Source organism: Calidris pugnax, unplaced genomic scaffold (assembly GCF_001431845.1).
Source record: "Calidris pugnax isolate Ruff unplaced genomic scaffold, ASM143184v1 scaffold801, whole genome shotgun sequence".
NCBI classification, from domain to species: domain Eukaryota; kingdom Metazoa; phylum Chordata; class Aves; order Charadriiformes; family Scolopacidae; genus Calidris; species Calidris pugnax.
This window is the reverse complement of record NW_015091460.1, coordinates 1,052-10,556: the sequence shown is the minus strand read 5'-3', so window position 1 is coordinate 10,556 and position 9,505 is coordinate 1,052. Positions and strand designations below refer to the sequence as shown.

Sequence of the window (9,505 nt, the reverse complement as noted above, 5' to 3'; positions counted from 1 at the left end):
GGAGGGTCCTCGTTAATTAGTGTGTAATTGTGGGGGTCGGAAAGGGGGGGGGATGGTGATGGTGATGATGATGATGATGGTGGTGGCCACCATGATGGTGGTGATGGTGATGGTCGTGGTGATGAAGATGGTGGTCATGGTGATGAAGACAGTGGTCATGGTGATGAAGATGGTGGCCATGGCGATGGTGGTGGCCACGGTGATGAAGGTCGTGGTGGTGACCGTGGTGGTCGTGGTGATGAAGATGGTGGCCATGGCGATGGTGGTGGCCATGGTGGTGGTCATGGTGATGAAGACGGTGCCCATGGTGATGAAGATGGTGGCCATGGCGATGGTGGTGGCCACGGTGATGATGCTCATGGTGGTGACGATGGTCATGATGACGATGGTGGTCATGGTGATGAAGACAGTGGTCATGGTGATGAAGATGGTGGTCATGGTGAGGATGGTGTCATGACGAAGGTCATAGTGGTGGTCATGGTGGTCATGGTGATGAAGATGGTGGTCATGGCGATGATGGTGTCATGATGAAGGTCATGGTGGTGACCGTGGTGATCATGGTGATGAAGACGGTGGTCATGGTGATGATGGTGTCATGATGAAGGTCATGGTGGTGACCGTGGTGATCATGGTGATGAAGACGGTGGTCATGGTGATGAAGATGGTGGCCATGGTGATGATGGTGTCACGGTGGTGGTCATGGTGACAAGGGTGGTGGCCATGGTGACGAAGGTGGTGGCCATGGTGATGATGGTGACAAGGGTGGTGGCCATGGTGACAATGGTCATGATGGTGATGATGGTGGCCATGGTGATGAAGATGGTGGCCATGGCGATGCTGGTGACAATGGTGGTGGCCATGGTGACGATGGTCATGGTGATGAAGATGGTGGCTATGGCGATGCTGGTGACAATGGTGGTGGCCATGGTGATGATGGTCATGGTGATGAAGATGGTGGCCATGGCGATGATGGTGACAGTGGTGGTGGCCGCGGTGACGATGGTCATGATGGTGACGATGGTCATGATGACGATAGTGGTCATGGTGATGAAGATGGTGGTCGTGGTGATGAAGATGGTGGCCATGGCGATGATGGTGACGGTGGTGGTGGCCACGGTGATGATGGTCATGGTGGTGACGATGGTCATGATGACGATGGTGGTCATGGTGATGATGGTCATGGTGACAATGGTGGTCATGGCAATGAAGATGGTGGCCATGGTGATGATGGTGACAATGGTGGTGGCCATGGTGATGATGGTCATGGTGACAATGGTGGTCATGGCAATGAAGATGGTGGCCATGGTGATGATGCTGACAATGGTGGTGGCCACAGTGATGATGGTCATGATGACGATGGTCATGGCGATGAAGATGGTGGCCATGGTGACGATGGGCATGATGGTGATGATGGCCATGATGACGTTGGTGGTCATGGTGATGAAGATGATGGCCATGGTGATGATGGTGACAATGGTGGTGGCCACAGTGATGATGGTCATGATGACGATGGTCATGGCGATGAAGATGGTGGCCATGGTGACGATGGTCATGATGGTGATGATGGCCATGATGACGTTGGTGGTCATGGTGATGAAGATGATGGCCATGGTGATGATGGTGACAATCATGGCGATGCTGGTGACAATGGTGGTGGCCATGGTGATGATGGTCATGGTGACAATGGTGGTCATGGCAATGAAGATGGTGGCCATGGTGATGATGGTGACAATGGTGGTGGCCACAGTGATGATGGTCATGATGACGATGGTCATGGCGATGAAGATGGTGGTCATGGTGACGATGGTCATGATGACGACGATGGTCATGATGATGATGGTGGTCATGGTGATGAAGATGGTGGCCATGGTGACGATGGTCATGATGGTCATGATGGTCATGATGACGTTGGTGGTCATGGTGATGAAGATGATGGCCATGGTGATGATGGTGACAATGGTGGTGGCCATGGTGACGATGGTCATGATGAGGATCGTGCTCATGGTGATGATGATGGTGGCCCTGGTGATGATGGTGACAACGGTGATGGTAGTGGTGGCCATGGTGATGGTGGTGACGATGGTGACAATGGCCGTGGTGGTCGTGGTGATGATGGTGGTGGCCACGGTGACAATGATGACGATGATGATGATGGTGACGGTGGTGACTTGGATGCTGGGACTGAGCTCCAGGTGCTGGTGGCCCCTGCTCATGGCCTTGGGGACCTCCATGGTGTCATGGCCTTGGGGACCTCCGTGGTGGTGTGACCCCAGGGAGCTCCATGGGGTCATGGCCTCTGGCTGGGTCCTTGGGGACCTCCGTGGTGTCGTGTCCTCCGTGGTGGTGTGTTCTTGGGGACCTCCGTGGTGTGGTGGCCTTGGGGACCTCTGTGATGGCACATCCTTGGGGTCCTCCATGGTCTTGGGTCCTCGTGGACCTCCACGGGGTTGTCCCCTGAAGGTCCTTCATGGTGCCACGTCCCTGGAGACTTCTTTGGTGCCACATCCCTGGGGACTTCCGTGGTGGCACATCCTTGATGTCCTCCGTGGTAGTCGTGGTGATGATGGTGGTGGCCACGGTGACAATGATGACGATGATGATGATGGTGACGGTGGTGACTTGGATGCTGGGACTGAGCTCCAGGTGCTGGTGGCCCCTGTTCATGGCCTTGGGGACCTCCATGGTGTCATGGCCTTGGGGACCTCCGTGGTGGTGTGACCCCAGGGAGCTCCATGGGGTCATGGCCTCTGGCTGGGTCCTTGGGGACCTCCGTGGTGTCGTGTCCTCCGTGGTGGTGTGTTCTTGGGGACCTCCGTGGTGTGGTGGCCTTGGGGACCTCTGTGATGGCACATCCTTGGGGTCCTCCATGGTCTTGGGTCCTCGTGGACCTCCACGGGGTTGTCCCCTGAAGGTCCTTCATGGTGCCACGTCCCTGGAGACTTCTTTGGTGCCACATCCCATGGTGATGAAGATGATGGCCATCCTTGATGTCCTCCGTGGTAGCACATCCTTGAGGTCCTCCACCACAGCGTGACCTTGGGGATCTCCATGACGTCATCGTCTTGCAGACCTCCATGGTGCCGTGTCCTCAAGGGCCTCTGCAGTGGCCCCAGCCTTGGGGACGTCACCTCCCTGAGGACCTCCACGGTGCTGTGTTCTTGAGGACCTCCACGATGTTGTGGCCTTGAGGTCCTCCGTGGCGCCATGTCCTTGAGGTCCTCCATGATGTCATATCCTTGAGGACCTCCTTGATGCCACGTCCTTGAGATCCTCCACAGTGCCATGTCCTTGAGGTCCTCTGCCGTGTTCGTGCTCTTGAGGACCTCCACAGTGCCACGTTCTCCACAGTGCCATGGCCTTGAGGTCCTGCGTGGTGCCACGTCCTTGAGGACCTCCATGGAGTCATGACCTTGAGGTCCTCCATGGCATCATGTCTTTGAGGTCCTCCATGATGCCATGACCTTGAGGTCCTCCATGATGCCACGTCCTTGAGGTTCTCCATGGAGTCATGACCTTGAGGTCCTCCATGATGTTGTGACCTTGAGGTTCTCCATGGAGTCATCACCTTGAGGTTCTCCATGGAGTTATGTCTTTGAGGTCCTCCATGGCATCATGACCTTGAGGTCCTCCATAGAGTCATGACCTTGAGGTCCTCCATGGAGTCTTGACCTTGAAGTCCTCCATGGTGCCACATCCTTGAGGTCCTCCATGGCGTCTTGTCTTTGAGGTTCTCCATGGAGTCATGACCTTGAAGTCCTCCATGGTGTCATGTTTTGAGGCCCTCCACGATGTTGTGACCTTGAGGTCCTCCATGATGCCACGTCCTTGAGGTCCTCCACGATGCCATGACCTTGAGGTCCTCCATGGTGCCACATCCTTGAGGTCCTCCATGGTGACATGTCCTTGAGGACCTCCATGGCATCATGTCCTTCAGGACCTCCATGGCGTCGTGTCCTTGAGGTCCTCCATGATGTCGTGACCTTGAGGTCCTCCACGGTGCCACATCCTTGAGGTCCTCCATGGTGACATGTCCTTGAGGTCCTCCATGGTGTCTTGACCTTGAGGTTCTCCATGATGTAGTGACCTTGAAGTCCTCTACGGTGCCACATCCTTGAGGTCCTCCATGGCATCATGACCTTGAGGACCTCCATGATGTTGTGACCTTGAGGTCCTCCATGGAGTCATCACCTTGAGGTCCTCCATAGAGTCATGACCTTGAGGTCCTCCATGCCGTCTTGTCTTTGAGGACCTCCATGATGTAGTAACCTTGAGGTCCTCCATGATGCCATGTCCTTGAGGTCCTCCATGGCGTCTTGTCTTTGAGGTTCTCCATGGAGTCATGACCTTGAAGTCCTCCATGGCGTCATGTCTTTGAGGTCCTCCATGATGTTGTGACCTTGAGGACCTCCATGATGTTGAGACCCTGAGGTTCTCCATGGAGTCATGACCTTGAGGTTCTCCATGATGCCACATCCTTGAGGCCCTCCATGATGGATGTCATGACCTTGAGGTCCTCCATGACGTCATGACCTTGACGTCCTCCATGGAGCCATCACCTTGAGGTTCTCCAAGGAAGCGATTCCCCCCCAACCCCCCCCAATCCAACAACCATCTTCCACTGTCTGTCAATATGTGTGTATTTTTGGGATAAGGATTAGATAATCATAATAAACATCGGTGTTGTTACTGGCCACGATAGGGAATTATTTTGTTTGGGTATGTGGGATCAGATGCCAGTATCTCTAATGGTGATGTAGGTTGAGAGGAATTTCTTTCAGGGCTCATGGAGTTACTTCAAATCTACCCTTGTAATTAATTTTGCTTATAAATGAAATATATGCAGCTGTATCTAGAAAATACATATGTGTGGGGACAGATAATTAAAGATGTAGTAATTTTCACATTGCAGTTGGTCTGTGTTCACCAGCAGGATTGGATTAATGCTTATTGTTTGTTCTATGATATCCATGTCACAGACATCTGTATATGCATGACTGCTTGGAGCACAGAGCAGCTGAGCTTCCTCAATTGATGCAATTTCTGTTTGTCAGGAGTAGGGATGGCAGCTTCAGCCATAATAGTGCTCTGAAGTTCATTATTTTGTCAAATTCTTTTCTGCTTAGAAAAAGTACCATGAGTCCTTCAGCTGCTTGTTTGATTTTTTTTTTTAACTGTTTAAATCATGTTGCCATAATAATTAGTCTTTTTTTTTCTTTTTTAAATCTGTTACTTGGTGTATAGTATATCACAAACTTTGGAAACTATGAAATTGCTTTCCACAGGAGCACTTTTTTTTTTGTTTTGGGATTTCTGTTTGATTTTTCTTACCAATTACCAAAATAGTTTTCCCGTGTTTTTAAGGGCATTGCTGTGAATGAAGGGGCGTTATGCTTCTTAAGCATGGTCTACTGTGAGGCAGGCAGACCACCCTTTTTCAAAACATTCCAGAGAACAAAAGATGTTCATACTGACAGATCATATGTTCTGTCATTGTAGCACCAAACTATTAAGTAAAACTGTCCCTCAAGGCAAAGCATTTCATTTATTTTCCTTTGAATGAGTAGCATGTTTATTAAGATGTACTAAGTGACTAAATCTAGATTGTACTGCAGGGAAGGAAAATTGATTTATCACAGCTCTTTGGTATTGGATGTTTTATATTTAGTGGAATTATCTTTAGTTTTAGATCAAGGAGAATATTTTGATAGGAGGAGAGTACGAAGTCCTGCTCTTGAGTGTAAGAGTTTTAAAACAACACATTGCATATTCTAGAAGTTATGGCGCTTACTGATGAGAGATTCTGTTAATGGATGCTTGCAGGAGTGAGACAGGTACACACATGCTGCTCATGTGCCTGTCTTCATCAGGTATAAGGACAAAACTTGGTGTTCTTACGCAGACACTAGATCTTCTTTTGGGGAATGAAGACAGACATGATCATGCTGAACTCTGCTTGCGTACTCTGAGTAGGCGTCATCTGGTCAACATGGACTGTCATTAGAAGACATGATATTACTTTTCCTGGGCTGATATTACTTGTTTCACTGAGAGGTCAGAAGAGATGAGAGAGAAAAGGGTGAACTGAAGAAGGCAAAGAAAGGAATTCTGGGTAAGGCATGAAAGTGAGTGAGAAATTACGTGCTTGTGAGTGATTGCGGAGGCGGGAAGCAAACATTCTCTGTATCTGCATTTTCATCTATACATGGGATCTCGATCTGGCAGAAGAAGGGCCTGAAGCTCAGGGAGACAGTGGGTACACAAGAATTAGTGGTAACAGCTAAAAATCAAAAGAAAGTAAAAACCCAGCACCAGATGGTATAACCTTGTGCAGTGCTACTCAGTCATCTCGTGGGGACACATGGTGCTGATTAAGCTTAAAACTGCAAATAATGATATAAATTAGCTGGCTAGTGGTTGACTGTTTATGATCCCTAGCTTTGCAAGATTTTGTTACCTCATCTGAAAAACATCAACTGAGACAATCGTGTCTAAAGCTTTCAGGAGAGAGTTTAAGGAAAGAAGCAGTAACATTGCTAATGATTTATTTTCCCCACTACCAGACCTCCCCAATCTTCCCCTTTCTCTCTTTCCCTTAATTATCCACTGTTACTCACTTCTACAGGTACTATAGCTCTTGGTACACTGAAACTGCTCAGAGGTTTTCATTCCATCTGTGGACTTGGGCTCTGTTCTCTGGACTCTTCAAGTTTGGTTTGGACATGGCTTTGTGACTAAGATACGCCCCTGAGTTTCAGCAGTAAAAACTCCTCTGACAGGCTGTGAAGCTGAGAAAGCCACAGAGATGCTCAGCCTCATTTCTCCATCTGTGAAAAGTTGAAAAAAGGGTGGATTGAAGTATTACCTGTCTTGGTTTACAGGGATGGCAAGCTGCCCAAGGAAGGGGTGGTCTGTAGCTGAGCTCTTGAACAGTTTGTAGCACATGTGCCTCTGACTTTTGCTGATTTTTCTAAAACATGATACAACTGATGACGATAGTTTGTATCCCTTGATTCTAGTATAGCAACAAGGGATTATCTAGGGAGGGATGAGATTCACAAGTCACTGGTTGCAGACAGCTAATATAACCACCTCAAATATTGGTGTAAAATCTTTCTAAAACTTGGACCAAAGTTGACACCGTACCCGTGTTGCACGCGATATGTTGGAGCCTGTTAATTCTGACCTGTACTGCTGGGTATCTTGCTATGTAATCCCCCATGACACCTGACCAAACAGAGATAAAGCCCGAATCATCTGTCTGACCAGGAGTATGTCCACAGCAATTGTGCAGAAATCAGGAACACACTTGTTAGTAGCTTCCTATTCAAGACATTCCTCTGTATTTTATTTTTCTCATTTGTTCCTTTAGGGGTGGGGTTGGAGTGTGTGTGGGGTGGTAATAATCTACAGAGCTTTCTGAATGTAACTTACTTTTTTCTCCACCCCTTCAAAAGTCTTATTTCCCCAGTAGATGCAAACATAGCCATGTGGTCTAACTACAAAATAGATTGTAGTCAATTCTGCCATCTGCTGATGATCCCTTCTGGCTGCTTGCCATCACACTTATGATATGTGGCTAAATCTAAGTCAGTTGAGGACATTACTAGGATTTGGCCTCTGCTATAGGTAAAGAGAGGCAAAATGCAGCCTGGCTTTTGATAAAATTTTTTGTGCTATTAGAATTATTCTTCATGTTCTAAATCAGGATTCACAGGCTAGAACTGTGTATGTTCCTCTTGCAGCTTATTAACTGTGTCATATAAATCTCTTCTGCTGATTGCAAAAAAAGGGCAACTAGCCAGTATTTTGAATCTGAACGTCCTCAGTTGCTGGGGAATGTAGGCAAAAAGAGGGGATTAATTTGTAAGAGTTAAACCTTTCCTGTATTGGTCTCAACACATACAAAACTTGCTTCTATTGCAGTTTGGATCAGCTAAAATTTCAGCAGTGTATTATTTGTGTGCTGATTATTTGTGTTTTTGTGGGGGAAAAAGTAAAGAACAGAGTGGAACTGTATTCAGCTGTTGATTTGTATCTGCATTCCTAGTCCTTGCCTTGTCTAGGGTCCACAGTGCTTTTCTGAATGTATCCCACCACCAAAACCTACCTCTTGGGCCAATCTCTCCCGAAACCATTGAACCACAAAGGCGACAAAAATGAGAGGAAACCTACAGTGAGTGGACAGTAGATGATTTATGGCACGTGTTAAAAGATACAACACTGAAACAATCTCTGAAGATATACCCCCCCCTTTTTTTTTTTTTGAGTTTTTTGGGTTTTTTTTTTGTCTCCTATGCCCCCCCCCTTTTCCCTGCCCCCCCCAGTTTGCCCGCCATGGGGGAGCCGGGGGAGGAGACGGTGCTGCTGGTGGAACATCGTTACGTCTGCTCCGAGTGCAACCACCTCTCGGCTTCCCTGGAGGACGCCCTCCTCCACCAGCAGCACCACCTGGGCCCCCCCCAGCACCAGCAGCACCCCCAGCACCTGGAACTGGTGGGACTGGGAGGCGATTACCAAGCTTTAGCCGTCCCCGAGAGCAGCCAGTACCAATGTTTGGAGTGTGGGCAGTTACTGGTGTCGCCGGGGCAGCTTTTGGAACATCAGGAGATGCACATCAAGATGTTGGGGCAGGACTCGGAGCCTCCCCCATCTTCTCTTCCTCCTCTTCCTCCTCCTCCTTCTTCTTCTTCCACCCTCAAACCCAGCTCCGGGCAGATCCACTACGAGTGTTTGGAGTGTAAAGCTCTTTTTAACAGCCAAGAAGTTTGGTTAAACCATCGACAAAGCCACCGACTGCCCCAAAATCCACCTTCTTCTCAACCCCACAACCAGGCGCTGGTGGATCTGGAACATTCCTACCGCAAACCGGGCGAGGAAGAGGAGGGAGAGGAGCAAGAAGGAGGCAACGTGGGGACAACGGAGAGTGGTGAAGGTGGGGAGGAGACGGTGCAGCTTCTCCTCTACGAATGTGGGGAATGTCTCCAGCTTTTCCAAACCCCCAAAGATTTCCTGGAGCATCAGGCGGCTCATTTAACGCCCCCCGTTAACGGTAACGAAGCGGCGGCGGCCGCCGATCACAGCTACGAGCTGAAAGAAGAGACAGAGGAGGTGACAACCACCACCGTGAAGAAACGAACCAGAAGCATCAAGAATATTTTGGGAGCAAGTCTCTATGGGGAATGGCAGCCAAAACTGCGAGTGCCTGATCTCAGCTCCAGCTCCACCTCCGCTCGCACCGTTTGGGGGCTTTTCACTGCCCCCTCTGCAGTAAAGTTTTCCCCGCCCCCCCCAGCCTCCAACAACATTTAGGGGGGGGTCACAGCGGGGAATCCCACTTCCTCTGCCTGGATTGTGGTTTGGCTTTCGACACCGAGCCCGTCCTCCTGGCCCATCGCCGCACCCACTCCCCCAACCCCCTGCACCGCTGCCCCTGCGGCAAATCCTTCCTCAACATGACCAAATTCCTCTACCACCGCCGCACCCACGCCCTCCCCACCGCCCCCCA

The 9,505-nt window shown here is 49.6% G+C and overlaps 2 protein-coding genes across 2 annotated transcripts in view; both read left to right on the top strand.

Annotated features, from left to right (window-relative positions):
• Window positions 1-1,112, top strand: part of LOC106899745 (holotricin-3-like) — a 1,413-nt gene extending 301 nt beyond the window's left edge. The window contains exons 2-4 of the mRNA XM_014961644.1: window positions 5-11; window positions 128-619; window positions 1,075-1,112. Of these exons, the coding sequence (XP_014817130.1) occupies window positions 5-11; window positions 128-528 (408 nt within the window). The 3' untranslated portion in view covers window positions 529-619; window positions 1,075-1,112. The remainder of the gene's footprint in view (window positions 1-4; window positions 12-127; window positions 620-1,074) is intronic.
• Window positions 1,113-8,257: 7,145 nt separating this feature from the next.
• The window catches only part of ZNF574 (zinc finger protein 574), a gene marked incomplete at its 3' end in the record, with an annotated part of 2,296 nt that continues 1,048 nt past the window's right edge, over window positions 8,258-9,505 (top strand). Inside the window, exons 1-2 of the mRNA XM_014961643.1 lie at window positions 8,258-9,162; window positions 9,213-9,497. Of these exons, the coding sequence (XP_014817129.1) occupies window positions 8,335-9,162; window positions 9,213-9,497 (1,113 nt within the window). The remainder of the gene's footprint in view (window positions 9,163-9,212; window positions 9,498-9,505) is intronic.